This window comes from Gadus chalcogrammus, chromosome 16 (genome assembly GCF_026213295.1).
Source record: "Gadus chalcogrammus isolate NIFS_2021 chromosome 16, NIFS_Gcha_1.0, whole genome shotgun sequence".
Classification (NCBI taxonomy): Eukaryota; Metazoa; Chordata; class Actinopteri; order Gadiformes; family Gadidae; genus Gadus; species Gadus chalcogrammus.
In genome coordinates, this window is record NC_079427.1 from 16,917,967 (window position 1) to 16,944,461 (window position 26,495).

Here is a 26,495-nt window from a genome sequence, read left to right on the forward strand (position 1 = left end):
CACCATCCACCCAAGACCAGTAGATGTGCAACTTTACATGTATTTGTGTTGCAGGAGCTAAAAGCCTATCTGATGCAGAGCAGTGAAAGCTGGGCCCGGTGTACATCCAGGTCAGCTGGGCACGGGCCAAACACTTCCCTTTTGTCCTCTTTCCCTTCCAAATATAAATGTATTATATATGTTGAGGACATAATAATCTTTTACATGTGATTATCGTGTATCACTAATGACATTTCAGCAACTTTTTGTGCCAATACATATATGCCAGGGTCTACCGCCAACAGAGAACATACTGTTGGTCCTATCAGCTGGGCCAGATGAACTGCTTCCTAGAACTATAGCCTAAAAATATCACCAAGCAAGAATTATGTTTCAGGAGACACCAGACAAGGGCCTCAGGCGAGAAGCAGCTACAGCAGCGAGTCCTGCTGTACTCCCAAAATACACAACCATTTCAACGTACACTAAAAGCACTTAAACATGTGTGAGTGTTTCTGGAGTGTCAATGATCCACAGAACAGCAGTCCAGGAGTCACACACACACACACACACACACACACACACACACACACACACACACACACACACACACACACACACACACACACACACACACACACACACACACACACACACACACACACACACACACACACACACACATACATACATACCTACAATGGAGGAGAACATGCTGACCTGAGTGTAAACTTATATAATGTCCTGCTACTGTTCTATAGAAGCCAGCCCAACCCAGTGTGTGTGTGTGTGTGTGTGTGTGTGTGTGTGTGTGTGTGTGTGTGTGTGTGTGTGTGTGCGTGTGTGTCCCCTCTCATACTCCAGTCCCAGTGTAACAGACTGGAAGAGAATCTGAATAATTTACCGACATTGATAAGAACCGGGGCTGTTTAAGCGGCAGCCAGATTTAGCTGGTCGCCATAGCGATAGCATGTCAATATTTATCAAGATGATCGACGCTGACGTCGCCAACGTTGAAGGGAGGGGGGGGGGATCGGTAGTGGGCAACATCAACTGTCACTCAGAACAAAAAAACAACGTAGGTAAGGGTCATAGAAGTGTTACACATGTTTAAGACACATAATATAAGAGGGGGAGAAGAGGGATTTGGCTGCAATGTCATGACTTCAAGTGGGATATCAAGCCACCAGCAACAGACATGGTGTTCTTTCCTATGCTTTCCTCAACTTGCTGTGGTTGGGGGTCGAAGGCATTGCCTTAGGTCTGAGTGGTCAGCTCGTCTTTAAGACAGCTCTGCTACATACTGCGTGATAGATGGGTGCTTTGCTCACCGATGAGGGTGTCGGTGGGTGGGGGTGGGAGTGTGGGGGGGGGGGGGGCGGTGGTGGCACATTGGGGGATCTGATTTGAAAGAAGAAGACTAAACGAGGGGATGCCGGCTAACTGGTAGGGCCTAGGAGTACAGGGATGACATCAATGGTTGCCGGGACAACGCACACACACAGGCCGGATGACACCGTCCGTCTGTGTCTTTGGAGCGGAGAGATCACAGGACCGGATCCCCACTGCACCAGGAACAGGCCTGCCTGCTGACTAACGCTCTTTAGCTGTGGGCAGTGATTACGTCTTTCACCGGGGAACGGATCGCTCTGATTGCTGATCACTGAATGGTGGGGGAGGACGAGGATATGTTCAAGGGGCAAGTCCAGTCCAGTATGTCTGGCATGTGGGTATCAGTATAGCAATGAATAACTTGAGGACGGGGCAGACAGGGCCGGTCTGCGGGTATGGGGTCGATCATTGTACTAAGATGCTGGCAGGAAATTAATTCTTTATTGATGTCAAGGCTGCCTTTGTTTCGCAACATTCCAATGCCTCTGCATGTAAAGGTAAACACAGCTGGTCAGCAGAGGCGCGGTTCACGTGAGCTTCAAATGTTCACGGGAGGAACATTCAACTGTTAACATGTCTTCTTTTTTTTTGCAGTAACACTGTCTAGATCGATTGATAAACAGATAGTAGATATAGATGGACATATAGATAGACCTTATATATAGACGGATGGATGGATATATAGATAGATGCATGGACGGAAGGAAGCCTTTGGTTATAAACGGCATGGTCCACAGAGGCATCTGCATTGACGTCACGGCTCCCCATGCTGTCAGGGCTCAGACTGCAGAAAATCCCTAAAATAACAGGATCTAAATAGAAGGAATTAGGTTGCTGCTGTTCATTACTGCCTCATGAACTCAAATGGATTTAGACATGGATTAAGCCGAGCCCCAAAGTAATCGGGTTTTAATGAAGATTTGTCGGGAGAAAATTGCAGTTCATATCTCCGCTGTGTCGGGATCACAGACCGTACTAAATGCTCTGCTCTTCTTTGGTTGCATACCAGACACACAGCAGGTGTGCTCCATGTGAGTCCCGCTTCAGTGGCATCGCAGTGGAACGGTATACCGGGGGCCAGCGTCAGCCTGTGTTTCTAATTGATGTTCCAGGTGTGTGGACATCCACCAAACTACCCCTCCTGCTACTCACCAACTAGAGCACCCAGGCAGTTTTGGAAAGAGCTCACTGGAGCCCTTTCTGATGCGGAAGGCAACTGCAACACTTGCCTGTGATTGTGCACTGATGATGCAGGCAAACCAAACTATTTGCATAAAACACAATGAGGTACATTTAAATATGGGTGCCATTGAGTTGATTGGGGGAATTGTTTACATTTGCGCGCATGCAACACCGCTGTCCCAACCGCTCACAAAAGCTAGACTAAATGGTTACTCTGACAGAGCTCCTAACATCTGCTGCATGAAGAGAAGCATAACATTTGCATTTTAATTTTTTTTCATCTAACAAACTGCCTATCTAGGTCAACAATATGCTAAATAGTGCAACACAAACACTGAATAAATTTTTATTTTCAATTCATTTTAAACAGCCCTCAGGCAACCCCACGCTTTTTTGTAAGTGTTCCTCTGCTAAATGATTTAGTCTTATGAAAGACATTGAATTAAGTGCGCCTTGTCCTTTAAAGCCAGCGGGGCTGCCTCCCGTTTCCTACTGGGCCTGAAAACTGCTTGATCTCTACTTTCATCTGCACTGCAGCGCGCCACCGGGTCAGAGCTCTCCAAACACACGAGGGCGGGGAACATCTGAGACTCATCTTCAATATTTTGGGCTGTTCCCAGTTGGAGATGAGATCAAAGTACGACTACGAGCAAGTTGATGGAGACTCCGATAAGTTCTGTTAACACCTTGCTGTAGCCCGTATTGTTAGTTTCTTTATTTCCATCTAAAATTGAATGAAATTTGGCAGAATTAAAAGGGATTACATTAATGCATTTTAAATGGGATTGTTTTGTTAAGTCCCAGCTACAGTTAAATGGGTCTGAGTACCTTCGAATCCAGCATTAAGCACACAAAGCTCACATTTTGTGTTACTTTATTCAGGTCAAGATACAGTAGTACATCATGTCATGTTGAATCGAAAATTAAAAGCAGTCCTTTGTTATAGACAAATCAACAATCAAAGTTTATTTAAGGAAAAAATATTGAACAAGGGGAGGGAAAAAAAAAAACAAGGTTCGAGGGAAATACAGGTCCCCCCCTTCCAAACCCACAATAATACAATCCCACCCGTAACCACCCCAACACCATAAAACATTATGCAACCTTTCGGCCGGATCCCACAAAAATTATAAACCATGCACTTTCTCTCAGGTGGTGTGATTTATAGCCCATTTGATGAGCCTTGAAGCGAGGACCCATGGTGGAATGAGGATTGCGTTCTTTAAACCAATTCTTTGGTACACAAAGAATTCTAAGAGCCAACGTCAAGTGACAAATCATTAGGCACTCTTTACGGGGCAACCGAATAGCACAGCGAGCCTAAACTACAGCCAACTGACCATCATTCCACCATTTCAAGCGCATCTTAGTGGAAAGCTGGATAACAAGAGTCCTAGCACTGGGAGAGAAGGAGCCCCAGCACAGAGCCAGAGGCGCTAGTTGACCGAAAGGTAAACAGCAATGAGAGTACAGAATAATAGCGGCCATGGGCGTTGGTGGGGAGGAATGTGGCATGGGTTACAGTAGCACATCAGCATGCACCACAAATGCAATCTCATCAACTTTGAGAACTACCATGAACAGTAAAAAAAAGAAAAAAAGGATATAGCAGTTAACGGCCTAGTTCTTTATTCATTAACCAGTTGATTCTGAACATCAATAAATATCTGGCAAGTGTTTTGTGTTGTGCCGTTGGGTGGGTAACCGCTTTAATCGGATTTACGCCAGGGACAGAACTGTGGAGGAAGAAAGAAAAACAGCATGATCATCAGGTTTACCAGAGCAGGAAAAGCGAACATACAGGCTTGTCTCTGCTGCAGGAGGAGGGAAAACAAGCTTACCACTGATGGCCTCTTGGGCAAAATATTTGACATCCATATCTGTGTCTGTGGCCAGCTTCTCAAGCACTGGTTTCACTTCTGACTGAAGGGCACTGTAGACAAACACACCACAATCAGAGTGAGAAGCTGAAGTAGGGGCACTTTGTACACGTGATAGAGCTGTGGGAAATAGCACAGCAGTGGAAAGCAAGGACTACGCACTTGCTGTCAAGGACCGGCCCGATCTTCTGGAGGGACTTGGCCACGTTGAAGCGGACGTTGGCCACCTGGTCGTTAGACATCTTGAGGACCACCGGCAGCATCTGCTTGGTGGTGATGTCCTGGCCGCAGGCCTCCGACAGGGCCTGGAGGACAACATCAGCGATGCAACACAGCTGCACATCAGCCACTGAGATACTAATGGATCACGTGACACTGACGGGCGAAACGGAGAACATGAAGAAGGTGAGCGGGCTTTAAGGGGAGGCCGGGGACTCACGTTGATGCAGAACAGGGTGGTCATCCTGTGGAGGTAGTTGGGGTCGTTGGCCATGCCCAGCACCTTGGGGACGATGGTGTTCTGGGCCCACTCTGCTCCAAACTTCTCCACCAGCTTCATCAGGTTACAGGTGGCCGCCTCGCGGATGGCATACACTGAGGAAAGGAGGACCACAGTGTGGGCGATGAGTCATCCTGCGCGAGTCAGTCACCGCGACCGTTACCAGTAAGTGGATACATTTAGCGTGAAACTGATTTAGAAACTAAACACAGCTGGGCTGGAACAGGCCGTCACTAAGCAAAGGCTGACGTCACCAGGATCGAACGCCCCATTTGGATAACTTGAAAATGACACGGTGCTCAAGAGGATGCCCGAGTGGCCCTTCAGCAGTAGGGCTGGCTCTGCCAGGACGGCGCGCGACAGGTCTGCGCAGACACAGCGTGTCACTTCAGACTGTAATCAGACCGCTGCTCCACACATAGCATGGCACAGGAACAGGCTCTCAAAGAGTGGTCTGATTTGAGGGGCAGTGTTCAGATCAGAGAGGCTACACTACATCCTCCCGTTGAGGGAAGTCTGCTTAGGGGGGCTCAAATTGTCCCACCACAGCCTGAACGTAAACGTGTGAACCAGACATGTCAGCTCAATAACGCTGCCTGGTGAACTTGGCTGGGCATGGTGGATTGTTGACCCGAGGGACCGTCAGAACACTGTATTGTCCATGTATGTTTGTCCCCCCCCCCACCCACCCTTGCAAGCAAGATTATGGCTTATGCAAGGGCGAAGCAGCCGTAACCCTAGATTCAGCCAAACACACAAAATTCCAAGGACGTAACCCAGCTGGTCCTTTGTCTTCTCTCTCTCTCTCTCTCTCTCTCCCTCTCTCTCTCTCTCTCTCTCTCTGTCTGTGTGTCTGTGTGTCTGTGTGGTTTTAATTGGGAAATTTGATGTGAAGAATATCTACCGAGACAGGCAGAGGTTTCTCTGAATTGTAACATTATAGCAGTGTGCAGGCTTGCATGTCTATTCCCAAGTCCACAGGCAAGTGGACTATCCACAGGATAGTTTTTATCAACTATCAAAACAAAGTCGTGAATGTGTTGCTTACTGCTTCAGAAATGCAAAGAATTTCAGATCAGATGATTTAAGTTCAGTTAAAGACTACAGAGTCTTACAAATGCACAGACCATGGTGCATCCCATGCCAGCAGAGCAAGTGGGTTTAGACAACATGACGAAATATTATCAGACAAAGAAACACCACCAACTATGTCGTCTCGCCTGTGGTTTTCTAGGTCTGGAACGAATCCATGCCATTCAAATACGGTATTGTGTTGTACGTTGGTTCTCTCCTTGCATATCTAAAGCTCCTTTATGAGGACAGGACCTCAGAGAGCTGCGTCATTCACAGCACTCTAATATTGGCACGGTGAACAGACAAAGAGCTGCCGATTCTCACATCTACCCCCCCCCCATTAAACCCTTCATAGAGACGCACGATACCCGGGTATGTACGGATGACATCAGCAGTCGTGGCGTGGCTAACATAAGCCGGCTGTGAGTGACGCATAAAGATCAACCTACAGGGATGATCATAAAGGACAGAAACGCAGGGTGTCTTACCGTGATCGATGAGCCAGGCCATGCACAGAGTGTTGAGCTTCTCGTCGAAGAACTCCACTCCCTGCAACACAGCGAACAGATCACTACCACCTCGTCCACCAGGTCAACCGTACTCCCAGTGTCGGGGACAGGAGCACTTGGCACGTGACGGTGCTCGACTCACCAGCTGCCCCGCCAACAGGGGCATGTACTCGATGATGGCCAGGCGGACCCTCCACTTGGCGTCCTCGGCCAGCTCCACGATGGCGGGAAGCAGGGACTGGGACAGCTGGCGAATGCCGATCACCTCGTTGACGCAGTCCAGGTTGGAGATGATGTTCAGGCGCACCTCAGGGCACTGGACAAGGACACACAGGGATGAGTAGGGAGACTCACACCGGGCTCTGATAAACCCAAATAAAAACAATTGCTGGCCACGGAAACAAACAACTTAATGAAGAAGATAAGTGTTGAAATTGGGGTAGAACTTGTGTACTATAACACTGTAGTAATTTATTAGCAATTAGCACGAAGCCCGGCTCAAACGAAGTGGCTGGGATACACTTTGAGCGTGTACATCCCCTCGGCCTTATGTTTCCCATACATTTGGAACGGGAAGTAACAATGACAACTGCCAAACAGATTGTGTTATTCCACCCCAGCCAGAACGCTGATTCACGGCCTGAGAACGGGCGCATTAGCTTGACACTTGATGGAAAGCTTGTTAAGCAAGTAGAACAAGCATGCCATGAGATCTGGCACAGGCACAGTCGCCCTGGTACGACCAACAAGATGAGCAGTGGATTTGTTTAACAAACACTGAAAATGTTCATTATTCATGCTCTCCATCATCGACATCTTCTGATGTCTGTACCTTGAATTTGCAACACGGTTCGCACACTGTAATCGCGTTAGTAACGCACCGATGATCTGTTTGGTGCTTTGAAGAAAACGGGCCATCTTTAAATAGGGCTTCAGAGACGTTGAAGACACGTTTACTTAAAGAGCCAGTGAGTGAACCCACCGTTTCAGAGGGATTTCAAACAGATTAAAAAAAATAATAATAATGATTTGGGGGGGAATAACCCCACCTGCGTTCGCAGCAGAGTGGAAAGTCCACATTGTGTTTTGGGAAGAACGGCAAAAACATGGGATTTTATTACAGTTAGTGATACAATGGCCTAGATTACTATGTTGACAATCAGCACCACTGACTCTTTAAGTCAATCTCTGAAGGAGCTTGAGAGGCCGTTTCCAAGGACATGGTAGGGGGATGTTAATGATACATGATTGGGACGTGCAAACAGTATTACGGGTTTGTCGTAACTCGTAAGTGTAAGCCATAATGCAGTCAGTATACAGCTGTCTGCCACCAAATACCAAAAAAACATCCGCGGCATAACACAATAAAACGCTACTTATATACTGATACATGCAGGTGTGCCATAAACCTTGACATGTACGCAAATAGGGCCTTGAGTAAGCCTGTTAGAAGATCTTAACAGTCTTTATCCACTGTAATGGACACGGCTTCCGTTGCAATCTACTTATACCGCCGACAGACCAACTGACGTCCTTGGTGACTCATCTTCCCTTCCAGGCCAGGTAGGAGAGACGTGCATCTGAGAACTGTGGCTCAACAGCATTAAGGAGAGCCGGCCAGGCCAAAATGTCTACTCTTGCGTGAGGCTGCTCAGATCACACGGTTGGCCTGATACCAGATGACGCCGAAAGCACGTAACGGAGGCCAACGAGGGTAGAGATCTCTCCGTTTACCTCGTCCTTGAGCTGAGCCAGGAACAGGGGCAGTAAGTGTTCGACGGTGTTGTCCTTCCCCAGGATGGTGGAGAGGCCCATGATGACGGAGGCAAGGGCGGACTTGACGTGCTGGTTGGTGTCAGACACGAGTTCCTGGTGGGAGGAGAAGGTAGAGAGGGACCAGTCAGAGAGTGACTCACCACCGTCCTCCCGATTCATTTCAGCTTTCACCAATACAAACACAGCAACAGGTCTTACGATGAAGCGGGGTCTACTCCATATCTTGGGGTTGAAGTTCCAAATTTAATACATTTAACTGAACACGGTTGATGCGGGCAGGAAAGAGGGCGCGGTTGTCAGCGAGAGGCGATACTCCAATCTAGCCTCAACAATATGAGATCATGTGTATCAGAGAGTTGCTCTCGTGTATTGTTAGTCCCCATCAACACTATGGCTCCCATCCAAGTTATTTGTGATGGAAATGGATCTGGTCGATATTCACCAACATGGCGCATATGAACCTTTAGTTTACAGCAGCATATGTACTGGTGCTAGATGAAGACCTGCAGCCAGTTGACGTTCTGGTCACAGTGGCAAGGCAGGTGTCTACAATATCATTTTTAATTCCATTGGCTGCATATAACAACGATATGGATCCAATGGAATTAAAACCATTACCAAGGCTGTCTAAATGCATGCTCACTCTTCAGTCCATACTCAAATTCTAGTCATTCTAAAAACTGTCTTGATTGTGACAATATTGGCTGAAAAAGCCACGTTAGTACATTAATGAGAAGCATGTTGTGTATTAAATCTAATGTATAAATCAAAGTAAAGTTAAATAATAAAAGAAGGTTAAAAAAATAAACGGCTTGAACAAAAGAAAATATTCACTGGCAATGCCCTCAAGGATTCTGATCAGATGTTAATTGCTCTGGGTGAAATACTTTAACAAACAGTGCCACCTGTTGTTCACACGGCCAACTGCAGCATTGGACATTCTGCCTTTCATGAAGGGGCATGACAAGAACCCATGACTGTCACAACGCCTCAAGGAAGAGCTATATTCATTTGTGCTCCATTTGTGTTTGAGTCATAAATCCAAGAGAGGTTTGCCGCACATGATTGTCTGAGTGGGGCAGCAGCTCTTGAGACGGTGTGAACCGTATAAGGCCTTTACCTTGACGCATGGCAGAATGTGAGTCATGATGATCTGCTCACGACTGTCCTCTGGAAGATTCTCACAGAATTCTGAAAATAAATTGTGTTAAAGTAAGTTACATCGTGTTAAAGCCTCAAATATTTACAGAAATCAGCAGACAATGTGTTTATAATGGTATGTCTTCAAAAAACATAAGGTTGTTTGGCCTTTTTTGAGGCCAAACAACATTTTGGTCGATTAACTTATTTTCTTTATTAATGAACAAAGAAAAACTTAGAATAATCATTACAGTGCGGGTGCTCCAACATGTAAAAGCACCTTTGACTTTGTTGGCTGCTGCCGCGCGGACCTCAGCTTCACAATCCTTCAGAAGGTTCTGGAAGGCCGGGACCAGATCGTTCTTGGTGATCTCCGGGCCGACCGCTTTCTGAAGCTGTATTCAAAGAGATAACCGCAGTCAACAACCAAATGGAGCACATCACATGAGGATCTAAAACAGTGATCGACCAATATATCGGCCAGCCGATATTATCGGCCGATATTTGCTTTTTTTAACGTTTATCGTATCGGCCAATATTTTTTTCAGTATCGCCCAATGTTTTTTTTTTTGCCATGATTTACAGACAGTTCAATAATTGTTAATTTCTTTTAAATTGAGACATTGTAACATTTGTTATCATCATTGTGTAATTTTTATGATGTAAATTGAGGGAGGCTTAGCCTGGAAATCCAGACCCACATCTAGAAAGCTGTAGGGTCTGGCAACGAGTAATGAAAATGGCCCAACTCGAGAGGCGGCACCAAGCATGCATTTAAAAATATCACTGGATAACACACATTGGATAACTCTACGACTAATCAGAAAAATACAAGGGATGACGTATCCAGACCAGTGGAGCTAACCAATAGATAAGACTCTTGCCGTGTGCGGTCGGTAAATCAGCAACGCTTTTTGCCCGCCTAGATTGATACATCGATGTGATTGATTAATGTTCTGGGCCAGGGGAGGCCCAGAATATACACGAGTATAATGCTCGTTCCAAGAGTGACTCGCTGAGCAAATTCAAATTGTGCTCTTGCGAGAACTCTGGATTTCTAAGGTATTATCAGCTCAAGAAAATCAGTATCGGCGTATCGGTTACCAGCTACGGCTTCGGTCAATCCCTAATCTAGAAATGTGCTGGAACTCGGAAAGTCTGAAATAATATCAGTAATAACAATTATACCTCGAAAGCCTGACGACGAAGGGATTTGATTATAAAATAAGTCTCAACTAGGTTACATTTATAAGAAGTCTTCCAAATAGAGGCCAGTCCAGCTACTGAAACCGTGGGAGGTTTTGTCTGCGCCAAAAACATTTTATTCTTGTTTCTCTGAGTCAGAAGCGTGCCAATTTTTGGACAAAAAATATCTGCTGAAAACATGCATAAGCACACCATCGGCTTCCTGTCCATTCATACTTAAGGAAGTTATTTCAAAAAGTTGCTTCAAGTTATTTGGCTGCTTTGTAGGGCTGGGTATTGCCAGGTACCTCACAATTCAATTAGATTCTTTAGGTCTTGATTCGATATCGATTAGATTCAATATTGATCCAATTGCTTCGATATCGATTCAATAACACGTGCAGATGACAAAAACATCTAAATATTATTTAGAATTAACCATTTAAAAATGAATTAACCATTTTATTGTGCTCTAACTAGCAACAAGGGAATACACCATTGTATAGTATTGTTCCTGAGCTAAACTTGGAACATAAAAGAAATAATCATAAAATGGACAAATGTAAAAGGGCATGTACATTTAGGCATACTCGCTTCTAGATTACAATGACTGAGTAAGCTTCTTTTTTTTTGGAAATAAATCGATTAAAAAAAAAAATCTGAATCGAAATTGAATCGAGAACAAATAAATTGCAGTGCATTGATGAATCGATATTTTTACCCAGCCCTACTCCTTGGGTATACAAGTATCTGACGTTAGCAAAACTACCATAATCTTCGGTGGACTTGAATTTGACTCCCAACGTATTATGAATATTTTGATTCATGATTAAGGTGAACCCATATGCGAGCATGTTTTTAAGTGGTCCTGAACAGGTTTTTGTTCAATTATGCAAGGAACATTTTTGTTGAGGTGTGCATTCTTTTCGGGGTAGAGTCTCACCACCATCCTAAACTAATGCAGCGGGCCAATGACCAGTTAGCCAAATTACGCAGTTAACTCCCACACTGGTTGGTTAACAATTGTTAACAATGACAGATAGAAAAGAAAACGGACCTCTGAGAACTTGTCAGCCACCATGTAGCGGACCCTCCAGGACTTGTCCTCAGCTGCCTGACGCAGCGTGGGCATGACCAGGGTCTCCAGATCCTCCTGAGGCAGCAGGGTGGCGATGCTCACACAGGCCTCCACCGCCAGCAAACGCACTGAGTCCTGATTGGAGGAAGCAACGTAGTCAATTAAACCTTTTTGGCGTAAAACATGCCAGCAATAAAAGCTCCAGGGTTGAGTTGGGGTCAGGGGAATAATAGTTCAAAAGCAGAGGCTCACGTACCTGCTCGTCGGAGGCCAGAGCGGTGAAGAGGGAAATGATGTCACTCTTGACATAATCCAGCTCCAAGACCTTTGCAAACTCCCCCAGTTTGGAGGCAGCAGCACGACGCACCATGGGAGTGTCATCAGAACACAAAGTACGGAAGTGCCTACGGAGACAACCAGACACTGATTTAACAAAAGGATGGAAAACAACGCGCTGTTGGAGCTATTGCACATTCAAATAAGACAAAGCATCCATCTGAAAGGGTTTCATGGCAAGCACTTTGTTTTACATATTGCGAGAAATCCACTTACTGGCGAATCTCAGCCTTGACGGTGCTGGAGACTCGGGGATAGCACACGCTGAAGAGACCGCAGGCGGACGTACGGGAGGTGAACCAGTCACCGCTAGCCAGCCGCTTCACCAGGGGCTCAAAGTGGACCTCCAGGTCAACCGGAGAGTGCTCCTGAGATATCTTGCGCAGTGACTCCACGGCCTTGTCCCGCACCACCGTCTCCTCTACTGTGGCCAGACTCTCCAATGGAGGCTGCAGTGACACAAGCATTATGCGATTACAGCAAGCAGACTTCAAGCTCCCGTTTTCAGATGTGCACGTCAGTTTACTCAGGAGTCCTATGGTTGTGATAAAATGTGCACATCAGACCGATGTGTGTAGCTATAATCTTGGACTTCCCTCCCAGGGTCAAAAGTGTTACGTTTTGTTGTCAGAACTCACCAGGAGACAGTGGACATACTCTGGCCCGCCGACCAGCATAGTGAAGTTTCCAAGCTGCTCGGCAAGGGCCAGGAGCACCTCATCTTCGTCATAGATGGTATCTAAAGATGGACAGCAAAGTAGATTTGCATCTCCGATTCACACATAAATTCCAATAGCTCAGCGACTTGTTAACAGGGAAATAAAACGTTACAGAAATATGTTTGTGAGAAACCATGTGGTTTTAAATGCAGAAGGAATGCAGGTCAAACTTGTTGGATAAGGTGGGACATGTTGGGTGAGGTCTAACATGTTGGGTGAGGTCTAACATGTTGGGTGAGGTCTAACATGTTGGCTACGGTTTAGTCTCAAAAATCGGACATTCGATTGTCATGACTCGTTTCAGTGTTAACAGGGAATCAAAATCGCCTGACGCAGATCCATACGTGACATACAAACGATTCGAAGGTGCCAAAAATTAGGTGCCTAGAGCTTTGGGAAGACGAACAAAACAATGTGTCGGGAGACACAGACAAAATATCTGAAGGTTTAAAATCAAGGCCGTGTAGTTGGCTGGCCACTGTAGAAGATTGTCCCTAAAGATTGAGTTTCTCCCTGTCCGGATGAATATCTCCGTAACAAGCTCCAAGATAACGTAAGAATGCATATTTTGGACATGGAGGAAAATGCTAGACATGTTTGATCCTGTTGGATGACGACTAAAGTGTTGAATGAGCTTAATCATGTATAAAGATAGGTATAAATTGATACCTGTCAGGAAGGGGAGCAACTCAGTGCGGGTCCTCTCTACTCCAAGAGCCAAGGCGATGGTGGACAGCTTCTTAATGCTGTTGAGTCGTAACTGACGGAATATCAAAGAATTACGTTAAGATTCATCATGTTACTCTGGGTTCTAGGTACAAAATAACAGTGACCAGAGTTTATAATCTATTCGTTGTTTATTATTTACAGCGGTAGGCTCTCGTCTAGTTAAGGTGGAGTCAACCCTACACATACTTTGTGTCGAGGGCAGGCATGCACGACTTTAAATATACAGAAAACACTCATCAATATAAACATTATGGATAAGGGCTGATCTATAAGTGTATCAAAACACGTTCAGACTCATACAAACAGGTCTGACCCTATACTAGGGCCCTGGGACCTGGTTATGTCTCCTCGGTTAGCAACACTGATAGCAGCCCTTGCTAACAGCGCTACAGAACTACAGATAAATACAACAGCTCAGTATTTATACACCAAGACGAGAGCACGCAGGAGATATTTCACATGTATACACAACACAGACCGCTGTGTAGGCAACATATAGGAATTTATGAGACTATGTGCTGCTAATGGAGCAGTGAGCCCTCAGCAAGGCGGAGTCGCCCGGCTGAGCATCGCGTCGGGCCTCTGCTGCAGCAGCAGCAGCTAACGTTAGCATGCACTAGCTCACTTAGCACAAAACGCACGAACCACATCACAGACAATGCCCAATGTTCCACAGATATATGTCCTTGATAATTCAGCAGAGTATTACCTGGACATCTTCATTTCTCAGCTCGTCGATGAGCACGGCGATAGGGTACAGAGAGTCGTCTCCGTCTGCTCCAGCCATTTTGGATGTGCTGAGTGTAATCGAATGGCGCTCCTGCTTCACTACGGGCTTGGTTTTAAAGTACGCGAGAGTTCAAGACGAGATCTGAATCTACCAGGTCGGTCAAAATGGCAGCGCAGCAACAGCAGCAGGGTGTAGGAGCGGTTCCGCCGACCGGGATGCAGCAAGCTACGTCTATACAGCAACAACTTAGTCAACAACAAGACGTGGACCCGGTCCAGAGGTTCAAGATGTTGATCCCGCAGCTGAAGGAGAGCCTGCAGGTAACCTGTGGGGGTCAACCCTGATCACACACTGATGGGGTCCGGAGTGCTCAGACAGTGTTAGCTTTTGATTGCATGCTAATCGATGTGGTGTCTGCTCTTACTTTCAGTTTGTCATGACGATCGCGTCTTCGAATTTGGGACACAACACTGCAATTGATAATGGGGTGTATGTATTCTTCCTTACACGCATTGCATAGGTGAAAGCATAGTGATGGTCAAAGCCACAATGCTTTCACTTGCCAGGATTTAATGCATTTAATAACAGCGCTATTGTTTTTCTTTTAAACCATTTTAGAAAAACCAACGATCTCCCCGCACAACGCTTTGACAAAAGTCTGGAGGAGTTTTATGCCCTTTGTGATCAACTTGAACTCTGCCTGGTACGTGTACACACACACACACACACACACACACACACACACACACACACACACACACACACACACACACACACACACACACACACACACACACACACACACACACACACACACAAATCCACTCACTGTCATGGTCAAAAGGGAATCTAATAACCGTTTATATTCTTTCTACACAGCGGCTGGCCTACGAGTGCCTCTCCCAGAGTATAGACAGTGCTAAACACTCCCCCAACCTGGTCCCCACAGCCACCAAGCCCGACACGGTGCAGAACGAGTCACTGTCGTACTCCCAGTACCTTGGCATGATCAAGTCTCAGATCTCTTGTGCCAAAGACATCCACAACGCTCTGCTGGAATGCTCTAAGAAGATCGCAGGAAAGGGACAGCCACAAGGGATCATGCAGTAGTCTACACTATGATGCTCCTTCTCAACTTCATCACCTCATCACAGTTGGTCGAGTGAAGAACAGATACTTTTATTTTTATTTTTTACATTGGATCAAAGGCTATCTGGAAGTATTAGTGATTGAGATTCCTCCATGTACAGGCCTACCATGCCTTTGTTTTTTTTTTGTAAGTTATATGGTTGTTTTATGTGTAAATAGTATAATTTCCAAAGATGACCAGCAGGTGGTAGCAGTACCGTTTAATTTGCTACTTGCATTGCAACTCGTCTAAATATTTTGTAGAAGCACCTTTGTATGAATAAAACCTGATTGGGATTTCTACAAGTTATTTTTCAATGGTGTATCCTATTGAAAGTTATATTTAGGCCTAAACCTTATATTCTGACTAGGTAGTTTGCCTCTCACTATGGTGCAATTATCTTAACTATATTTTTGCTGATGTATGAATAATTTCTCTCAAAATTAAGTTAATTAAGTCAAAACTGCATCATCCTGGGGACATCCTATTAGACAGAGTTGTCTAAAGAAGTCTCTAGCTGCAAGTCCTATCACGATGGACTACAGGGGGAGCCAGAGATCACTCTGACCTGCAGTACCGCATAAACCCTGGAAAAGACTGCACCTCCTAAACAAGCCAATGAGATTGTGCTCTTATTTGTTTTTTAAAAAAAGGTGAACATTTGCAAATGCTTCTAATGTTTCAAGTTAAAGGTGGGGATGAATGCATTATAAATGATAGTGTAAATGGTCAGCATAAATCCAAACTATGAACTGTAAGAACAATTTGTCAACATGAAATATTATATTAATTGCATATTAACTAAATATTAATCAGGTAAACTACGTTTAAAAATGTTTTATTCGAGATCTGTTTCAGTTGCCATAGTAAAGAGAATCTATATAGCTTCAAAATAGCTAGTAGACAATAGTTACACGTAAAACTGAAAAATTTCCAAATATGACCGTCTTAAGAATTGCTTTGCAGCACTGAGCATATCATCTAGAGAGAAACTCAGACATGCTCTTCAGTAACCATATAAAAAGGGTAGCATTCATAACATTTTTTTTACAAAGATTACAGCAGATAACATTGAGACAGGCATTACACTTAATTACAATAGACAATTTAGACAGTGTAAGTGCACTAGTGGACTTTAAGTGAGTCAGTGACAATTAAAATAAATGGCTGTTGATGCAATCACTATAGTTTGACAACGGAATCTGGAAAATATGAATGAAAGTATTGCAATATACAGAATGTGAAATAAAGTCACTAAATCTACTGTGGGATTTATGAAATGATATTGGGATAAAGGTTAGCTTATTGTTCTGTTTAAACTCAAGAGTGTCTTTAAAATAAATACATGTTTTGCAGTTGTTTGTTCGATAATGTGAGTGCATAAAGCTGAAAGCAACAACGTCTACATTTAGAGCATTTCAAACGTTACGTCACTGCCCTCTACTGTCTGTGCTACTGGCTGGCGAGACAAACGTACACGTGTGCGTGAGAGTGCAGCACAAGGTTGTAAGTTTCCATGTTTAGGTGGTATGAGAATGAGGCCTGACAGGTTTCCTTATGGCTGGGCCACACCTGAGCCCTTCCCTTTGTCGCAGTGGACCTGCTTCTTCCCTTCGGCTACGTGCACTCTCCTCTCCCTGTGGGATTAACAAGCAAGCAACAGACGCACTTCAGTTAGACCACAGGGTAAATGATGCTGGACCATGCATTGATACATTGATACAGTAATCTAAACATAACGTATCTCGCTTTAATAGCATTAGAAGTAGCTTCTGAGCTGTTTCCATCACGTTTACGTTCAGCAGTTCGTTTTATTCAAAGGGACATAGGTTAGGCTTGGAATAATCTTGGATCCAACAGTTCTTTAATTTTATAGCAGAACTTCTGGGGGCAGACAGGACAGGGCCTTTGCCGGTAAACCATGAACTGTAAGGGGCGGAGGCACATCTTGTTTCCTTTTCCGTTAATGAGATATTTTACAGAAGAAAACAAATTTGTGTGAATTTCAGATTTTAATGAGCGTATATTTCTACAGTGGCCTGTCTACACCGTGTTTAACTCTAAAATATTACAGAAACCTTTTTAAATGTACTTCTACTGGCCTTGTTTGTGTTGTGTTGTGCAATTACACGCTTTGAAATCCCCACCTCAAGAAACATGATTGGTCAAAACAAATATAAATCAAAATAAATGTAAACACCCTGTCAACTAGGATTTGACTTAAGAAGTATATCTAAAGTCTGCTTTGCTATACTAGGCTTGGAACAATGAAAACAACAACAACAACAACAACAAAAACCTGACAAAGGGCAACAAAACAACATCCTGTCCAATTGCAGACTAGACTAGAACACAAGCCCTCCATGCAGAGTGCGGTCCAGTAGTTTCAAACAGCAGCAGACCTGTGGGGGGGTTCAGATGCGGTGAGGGCTGCCTGGTGCACAGCCCGGGGGGCCCTGGGGGCCTCCAGGCGCGATATGGGGACAGAAGGCTGGCCTTGAGTCAGCTTAGACTGAAACTCCTTGTCAAAAGTCTGCGCCTCGGCTAGGGGAAGAGGGGAGGGAGGAGAGGGTCAGACGCATTAGAAGGATTTATTTTGTTCACTGAGGGGTAATTCATTTGGCAGTACCATATTCTTGGAAATTAATCCTTGTTTGTTTCTCAAAGAGATAAAGAGTAAGGCTTGTGATTTCTTTAAGGGCTGTGTAGTCTTCCTTGGCCACTAGATGTCTCTCTTAATAAGCTTAGTCACCATATCTGACCTAATGATTTCACCTTGGTCAATAAGTTCACTTGTTGACCTTTATTGTTTGTCAGCCTGTTCAGTTCAGCCTCTGTTGTCAGTATGTGCCTGCCAAAAACAAGTATAGTGCTCTCTGATTGTTTCAGATTGCTTATTTCCTCCTGTTCCTACCAAGATGCTTTGACGGAAGTGAAACCTGCCCAATGAGTTCCGGCACTCACTTCCCTCTGAACTTACATTCATCCATGTTCTGGAAGTCCTGGTTCAGCTCCTTCTCGCCGGTCTTCTTGTTGTGCTTCTTCTCCACCACGTGTCCCCGGTCCTGGATGTGGTGACCAATGGCCATCTTCTCCAGGCCGCTCTCAGAGTCCCTCAGTGCTCGCCGGGTCTCTGTGATCTGGACCAGAGAGAAAAGGCCACACCCGTTATATGCCAGTGGAACGTCACACACATTAAGGGCAGGATAGTCTGGTCGTTCCGTTGCTCAGAGCGTCAGACTCCCAGCTGAAAGGTTCTGGGTTCGATCCCCAACGTCGGCAGTCTGTCTTTCGCCAACCTTGAGTAAGAGGCCTCCCTGCATCTATCCCTACCAGCTCATTAATGACCTCACACACATACATAACTAAGAAAACAGGAATAAATTCAGGGCTAGATCCAAAGGTAATTGCAAAGACATCACTTAAGTCTCTTAAACCCATGATTTTTAATACAAACTGGTTCCTCTCTACCATTAAAAAGACATGGAGTTGCATTGCACGGAGATATCAGACGCATAAGAGCTCCCACAACATACATTAGTTGACCGTGAAGAAAAGTGTTAAAACCGATGTTGTTATTACGGTGTAATGCAATCTGCTGTTGAACGTACCCCTCCGGGGGCTCTGCGAGTCTGCGAAGAGGCCTGGAACACCTTGGGAGGCTCGTTGCCCACCTTGGAATAGGTGGTGACCGACGAGGAGCTGAACGAGTGGCTATTCGGGTTGCTGGAGTCTGTGGATAGGTTATCCTGCAGCAGATTTGACGCACGCACGCACGCACGCACGCACGCACACACACACACACACACACACACACACACACACACACACACACACACACACACACACACACACACACACACACACACACACACACACACACACACACACACACACACACACACACACAATTCACAGAAAGGTTAACCGCTGAAGATATTAGATGTTTTGTCTCCAAGCTAAAAGGGTACTGGGTTTGAGTCCCCAATGTCCACAGTTGACCTGTTGGCATCCTTGAGCAAATTGCCTAACCCTATGCCGTCTTCTTCTTAATGAATGTATCTAAATCCACTGTAATTTGCTTTGGATAAAAGCTTCCTCTCAATGGCTTAATAGTAACATGGAAATTACTAAATTAAGACATGGGCGTATATGATAAAGGGGGTTTGGGGTAAGCATGGCCTAACCAGGTCTGCAGAGGAGATGACATCAGCCCAGATCCGCAGTCTATGTGTCAAACACAATTAGTTTGAGCTCTCCCAAATTAATTATTTGAATCAATGAATATTTTGCATTCATGCATGCAAGTTTGTTGACCTATGTCCATTAAACCGTGGGTGGGAGTCTGGACACAGCACTTTCGACAGAGATGGTGAACAGAAACCAAAAGTGAAGAGACTTTCTGTGGGAACTCACAAAGTTTTTGTGCATGTCGTCCATGCGGGTCCTCATGTTGAGCATCATGTTGTCCAGCATGCTGAAGGGGTTCCTCACGTCCGCGTCCTGGAGAGAGAACCCATTTATTACACACAGAAATCCTCAACTCACTGACAGCCGAGGCTGAGGGCAATCAAAGCCTACTTTGGAAAGCTTTAATGGGCTGCAAGTTTCAACAGCAGCATGAGAGTGAAGAGTAGCTGTAAGAACAAATGGGCAATCATTAAATCTCATGGACGCATGAAGGACACTTATGTGACTTATGTGAAGCAGCAGAAATAACATTAGTCTATATGTTCAACCTCTGAAAACTGAAACCACTTCTACGTAAATTGGATCTATTCCAGCGACAAGAATAATTGGGTGTTATTTTCCATAGGCTAATGTTTGCATGGTAGTCTTAGTGTGTGTGTATGTGTATGTATATTTGTGTGTGTGTGTGTGTGTGCGTGCGTGCATGTGTGCGGGCGGGCGTGCGGGCGTGCGGGCATGCGTGCGTCTTTGTGCTTCAATGATGGACACAATGGCGACAATGCCAGCCGTCCCGGACGGTTTTGGGCTTCTCTGTGCTCTCTGCCAACTGGGTTCCTTGGTAAAGGGCAGTGAGAGGAGCTGGGGGACTGGCTGTCACAGTACCACCTGGTGCATGGGCATTACCAGCTCGTAAAACACTCCTCTGTGGGCACACAGTACACACTATTCATCTCTGTGGCCTATAGGCGTATGTATTGGAAGCCTTTACCCGACTGTATACAGGACATTCATAATCCCTTCTCTACCTTCTGAACCGAGTGACATGACATCATGTTTCAAACCGAGCTTGACGAACGTATGCAACTGAACCATTATGGTCACGATGCAGCTAGATTGGTACGTTTCTTCCAGCAATTATCTTGTACATTTCTAATGATGAATTGGGAAATAAACACAATTATGCATTATATATTGTATGTTTTGTTTGTCTTGCAGGGTTATAAAATACAAACTAAAATTAAATACAGCTTTTAAAAACCCCATACGGTGTTGATGATAACAACACAGGCGGAGGCCTGCATCGAACACAAATGCTTTCCTGCACTCTGCTATGTCGCCTTGGAATGACTCAAGCAGTTGAAAAATGAAACAACTTGTCCTTCTTGCTGTTTTTAAATCAATGACAAAGGGTACTTAAGATACATCGGTCAGTCAATGTATTTGACAGCGATGTTTTGTATTTGTCTTATTTACAGTTTTTTGTTGCTACAGGTATTGTCCAGGGCACTATTGTAATATAAGTTTTGTAATCTCAATGTCCTTCCCTGGCAAAATAAAATAAATAAACATGCTGATCGTAACTTTGACAAGCAATCAGCTGTCCAATCCTACTGACCATGTGGCGCTCGCAACTGCTGAGAAACCATGCAGTACCATATTAATGGAGTAGATGCCTGCCATTGCATTCATGGCATATAATGGCAGCACCAGACAAATACACACACGCACGCACGCTCGCAAACACTAGTCTTTTGCCATAGCGGATTCCAAAGAGTCCTGCACACTATTTGGGAACGTCTGCAGAGTTCAGGGGCATGCTGCTACTTTCTCAGGTTCTCTCTGTAGGTCATCATAAGGATGTTGTGTTTTTTTCAAACCCTGATACCTAGATCACTTAGCACTCCACCGCAGCCCTACACTGCCCCCTGAACCTGACAGGGGTGTGCAAGCATGGAGGAGGAGGAGGAGGAGGAGGAGGAGGAGGAGGAGGAGGAGGAGGAGGAGGAGGAGGAGCAGCAGGAGCAGGAGCAGGAGCAGGAGCGTCCTTCAGCCAAGCTGTCAGTTCTCCTTGCCAAACACCATCCTGGGTGTTTATGAACCCCGAACCCAGGATAAACATCTCACCATCCAGGGATGGGCATGCGAGGGTGTACATGCGAGTGTGGGTCGAGCCAGAGGGATAAAGAGAGAGTGCGGGTGGCAGGGGTCATTCATCGTGCGTAGCTGGTGTGGGGTGTTGAATGACTTGGGTTCCATGTGTAATTCGGTCGCGTTGCAGGGGATTAGCGATGGAGTTAGCGCTGCGGCGAAGCCCGGTTCTGGGAAGGCGTCGGGTGGGCAGGGCCGGACCCCGGATCCGGCCCGGCGGAGGGCTTTAGCGGGGTCCGGGCGAGCTGCTGCTCGCTCAGCGCTTCTCGAAAGGTCGCGCTGATGTAACGCCCTCAAACGGTATGCATGAAGCCCGCCGGCCAATTATATCTGGGAGCGAGAGCCAGCTATGAACTAATAAATGGCGGATACATTTCTGCCCGTATTTTTAGCCAGGGGTCAGGGCGAGCGTGGATGTTGAGAGTGCAAAATGTGGAGCGCAGACCCAGTGGTCTTTCACACATTATATCCGGACAGCTTTCCACGCTGTCTCAATCACTCACTCCTTCTTCTCCTCCCAGCACTCCCGGATCGCTTCATTTCAAAATGGATGCTTAGATATGGTTAATGCAGGGTCTGCTGCCACTGATGACGAGCGTGTTCTTGGACCAAAAATCAGCTCTGAGTGATATTTTGAAACGGGGTGTGCAGGTTTGATTCCTGCTTGTAAGGGGATAAAGAGGAGGTGTGTGTTGGACGGCTCCTAGCAGCAGGTGAGTCCCTAGAGAGACAGTGACGTGTACAAGCCATCTAAGAAGCATACATCCCCATGGGAGAATTAAGGAGGAACAAATATAAGGATAGATAAGGATTTAAAAGAAAAAAAAAAAGATAAATAGATGGAGGAACAAGATGGCTTACTTGGTTAGGAAGAGGGAATCAAAGTATCATGTGTTTCATGTCGGTTTCATTTAGATGTATGAGTTGGACCGAAAGCAACTGTCCCAGTTTAAGAATCACTACCATAGATTGATTTTATACAGATTTCTTTACTGTATTTATCCTTAAAGAGAAACGTAAGTGCACAACATTGCACAGCAACTCATTTGATTATCTACTGACTGAATAAAAAGGATAAACTGAATAAAAACCAAAAAAGCCAATAATGAATAGGTTCTCTAACTGACCACGGTATCAGGAATACACTATAAAAGACCCGCCCCCGGTTATTTCCACAAAGCCCTGGAACACATACCTCCGCTACCATGGTAACCACATGCCAAGCTTTTAACAAACCACAGAGTGAAAGGAAGCGATCGTCTCACCAGCGGTGGAAAATAAATAAATAAATAAATACACCCAACATTTGAAACTGCCGTCTCGTCCTCTATTTATAAACAAGTCTCCCCTGTGGAAGGGCCGTGTCTTGAAAGGCGATATTAGGAGCAGAGCGGACAGGGGACGGGACCGGGGGGACAATACGATGTGAGGGGTCGCGGCACGGCGGGAAGCGACAACAGGACACATTCACCAAATGGTTGGCAAAGAAGAGCCGGAGGGGAAGCTTCTAGCACTATTTGGTGAATGCGTCGTGTGTGTTTATGCATGCATGTTTCAATGTGGTGTGCATGCACATTCACCCCTTTATGAGATGGGTGTGTGTGTTTTACTTTATTTCAACGATGATAAATGGTGATATGATAGGCTATGATAATCCATGCATTGCTCTGGAGTTTCATGATAACATGGCCATGTGTGCTTCTGATGTTGGAGAGCAGTGATGCATGTCAGATAAATGTTGGATCTAGCTGCTGGATGGACATGTTTTTGTTGCAGACAGGACCACCGAATCACACACATACAGTGGGGGTGTGCGTTTGATTCCTCTCCATAAAGACCCCATCCACTCTCATCCAAAACACTCTATACATCAAACACACAGACATGTGTGTAAGTGTGTTTAGGTATCTGTGTGTGTGTGTGTGTGTGTGTGTGTGTGTGTGTGTGTGTGTGTGTGTGTGTGTGTGTGTGTGTGTGTGTGTGTGTGTGTGTGTGTGTGTGTGTGTGTGTGTGTAGGTGTGTCTGTGTAGGTGAAGGTGTGTGTGTGAAGGTGTGTATGTGAGTGTGTGTGTGTGTGTGTGTGTGTGTGTGTGTGTGTGTGTGTGTGTGTGTGTGTGTGTGTGAATGTGTGTTTATGTGTGTGAAAGAGTGAGTAAGTGATAGATAGATAGATAGATAGATAGATAGATAGATAGATAGATAGATAGATAGATAGATAGATAGATAGATAGATAGATAGATAGATAGATAGATAGACAAAGATGAGAAAATATATGACTGAGAACAACTAACTTTTTTCGCAAACTTTTTTTAGCATTGATCTCATATATCGACTCTCGATAACAACTCCTGATGTTGTTTGTTTGTTTTTGGTTTCTCGGTGAACCGTTGATGCTAGCACCTGACAGCTCATCAGGTCGAGCGTGTCCAGGTGCAGGGACCGGCCTTCTGTAACCTTCTCCTCCCAGCATTAGCACAGCCCCCCTGGGACACACGTCCCCCCCAACTCCACTCCGCGGCTAATGCAGACTCAAATAGCACGGCCAGTTTCCTTGAAAACCAAAACCCTCCCTCTCTAGTGTAGAGAGAGCACTCCCGTGCCCCTTGGTGATCACACTGCACTACAGCGCACCGCCCCGGCTACGATTACGACTCAGTGAAGTTGCGGCTGAGGAGAACGCAGAGGGCCAGTGTGTGAGGATCAGTGGGGGGAAGTGCAGACGCTCTTGAGTCAAGGGGTGTTTCAGGTTCGGGGGGGGGGGGGGGGGGGGGGGGGTATCATAAGGACTTCAGTGTGGTGAGGGAGGGAAAGAAAAGTCAATGCAATCGAGGTAGCCTGTAGTCGCAAAGACGCAAGTCTTCTGCAGGTGAGGTAGCCGATTGCAGCATAGAAGCAACCCTGCGAATCTGTATTAAAGCTCCAGTCCAATTTTGGTTCCTACTTTAGTCAAGTCTAAGACCCACCACATTACAGATAATAATTGTATTATATAGCAATATATATTAATATATCCTATCTACTTCACACAGGATGACCATAAAAAGGTAAACTTATGCTGTTGTTACACACAGGCTCTAGCTCTCCGAGGCCTTGTGCAAGACAGCAGAACTCTACAAGGCCGAGTTCATGGGAGAGTGAGAGAAGACGTTTGTGTTTGTGTGTGTGCGCGCCACCATAAGAAGGCAGTGTGTCAGTGGAACAATGCACTATTAATAGTGCTCCTCTGGGCTGAAAATAGCTGTCCAGAGGCCAGTGGGGGACTTAACCCCCTACTATCCAGATCCATGTCCAAAGTGAGGGGGGCTCCCCATAAGATGTCGGTGGGGTCTACCGGGACCTGACCGACAGGGATTTTGTGTCTCCCAAGTCTACTGTAATTGTGTTATCGGTATTTGGTTGGAAGGGGGAGGTCATGGCGTCTATGTGTTTGTTTGACAGTTTGAGAACGCAGGGGAACTGACAGCGCATCGGTTTTTTTTGTGTCCACTGACCCCAACGATGTGTAGGTCAATCAGCCTATAAGGATAGTGGCACACACACACACACACACACACACACACACACACACACATACACACACACACACACACACACACACACACACACACACACACACACACACACACACACACACACACGCACACACACGCACACACACACAGTGGCCCGAGTGACAGCCCATAGACTTTAAAACACCACACCAAACCATCAGCAAACCCCCCAAAAAGTACACTTCACAAATACAAACTGACACAGAGCTGAAACACACACGGTGTTCATGTGGTGTGTATTGGAGGCTTCTTCTGTTTGTGTGTTCCTACCCGGTGCTCGTCTCTGAGAGTCAGAGAGGTGCCTGGGGGGGCAGCGGACCCTCGTCTCTGCTCCCTGCAGTCTGTCAGGCTGGACATGAAGGGGCTGCCGCCGAACGGGTCGGAAAAACTGCGCATCATCTGTCTCACGCGGTCATTATGAGCCTGGAATGGATCCCTATTGGACAACAGAAGGACATTCAATTAGGTTTAGGTCATATATATATTTTTTTTTTTATGTCAAGGAGTGAGGTCATGCATAGAGTAGCACAGAAATGGTTCCTACCTTGTAGAGCTAAAATAGAAGAGAAGGGAAGGGAAAACAGAGACAGGGACGACATTCAGTGTAGAACTACAGAGTTTCCAATTTGGTTCAACTAAGCATGAACGTCTAAAGGGGAATTGTTTTAATATTCTGAAATAATTAACAGATGTGTCAATCGCAGATCTGATCGATCACCCTAAGCCCTAATTCATTTATTATAGATCACAGGTGTAAAATGAAGTTGTTTAAACTAATTATATCTAAGTAGGACCTATTATATTTTAACCAGTGGCTGAACAGCATTGGCCGGCCACTTTTTAAGTGTGATACGATTAGGGCTACATAAGAAGTAAGCTGCTAAATACAGTGTGATTCCTTAATGCTTCAAACATCAGTTGATTTCGGCAACGAAAACATTCATGCAAGAACCTGTGTTTGTGTGTGTTAAATTAAATGTATGGATGACAGCAATATACACACATGGTGGGGTTTAACGTTACTCACGAGAAGAACGGGTCCTCTTCAAAGTCCCTGGTAAGACTGTTGAACATTTCCACAGACGTCGAGAACGGAGCTCAATTAAAGCAAACAGTTATAAAAATATTTATTGGAGACTTAAGGAGTGTGAGCCCTGGCGTTCAAGGTCTATGGAGCTACTACGAAGTCTCTTAGCTGCAACATGATTTAAAATTACAGCGTACGACCATGTGCCACATGACCAGAGTCCATCCCTCTGATTGGCTG

The 26,495-nt window shown here is 45.4% G+C and overlaps 3 protein-coding genes across 4 annotated transcripts; 1 reads left to right on the forward strand and 2 right to left on the reverse strand.

Moving 5' to 3' along the window:
• Positions 1 to 3,396: 3,396 nt before the first annotated feature.
• ppp2r1bb (protein phosphatase 2, regulatory subunit A, beta b) lies at positions 3,397 to 14,636 on the reverse strand. Its single transcript, XM_056610592.1, has 15 exons — positions 14,188 to 14,636; positions 13,419 to 13,509; positions 12,669 to 12,769; positions 12,247 to 12,479; positions 11,951 to 12,098; positions 11,674 to 11,829; positions 9,712 to 9,826; positions 9,412 to 9,482; positions 8,250 to 8,384; positions 6,658 to 6,831; positions 6,495 to 6,555; positions 4,873 to 5,027; positions 4,596 to 4,738; positions 4,395 to 4,486; positions 3,397 to 4,289 (listed from the first exon to the last, which is right to left on the reverse strand). The coding sequence occupies exons 1-15, from the start codon at positions 14,263 to 14,265 to the stop codon at positions 4,273 to 4,275; spliced, it is 1,770 nt and encodes a 589-aa protein (XP_056466567.1). The 5' UTR covers positions 14,266 to 14,636; the 3' UTR covers positions 3,397 to 4,272.
• On the forward strand, positions 14,342 to 16,040 carry med29 (mediator complex subunit 29). Its single transcript, XM_056610595.1, has 4 exons — positions 14,342 to 14,528; positions 14,639 to 14,697; positions 14,827 to 14,911; positions 15,088 to 16,040. Exons 1-4 carry the CDS (start codon positions 14,373 to 14,375, stop codon positions 15,316 to 15,318), a joined length of 531 nt encoding a protein of 176 aa, XP_056466570.1. The 5' UTR covers positions 14,342 to 14,372; the 3' UTR covers positions 15,319 to 16,040.
• Positions 15,356 to 26,436, reverse strand: mlf1 (myeloid leukemia factor 1). 2 transcript variants are annotated; one of them, XM_056610593.1, is made up of 8 exons: positions 26,256 to 26,436; positions 25,773 to 25,781; positions 25,499 to 25,664; positions 19,754 to 19,840; positions 18,949 to 19,086; positions 18,318 to 18,477; positions 17,740 to 17,881; positions 15,356 to 16,974 (listed from the first exon to the last, which is right to left on the reverse strand). In XM_056610593.1, the coding sequence occupies exons 1-8, from the start codon at positions 26,300 to 26,302 to the stop codon at positions 16,893 to 16,895; spliced, it is 831 nt and encodes a 276-aa protein (XP_056466568.1). In that variant the 5' UTR covers positions 26,303 to 26,436; the 3' UTR covers positions 15,356 to 16,892. The 2 variants fall into 2 exon arrangements, with proteins under 2 accessions (XP_056466568.1, XP_056466569.1); XM_056610594.1 differs by lacking the exon at positions 25,773 to 25,781.
• Positions 26,437 to 26,495: the final 59 nt, after the last annotated feature.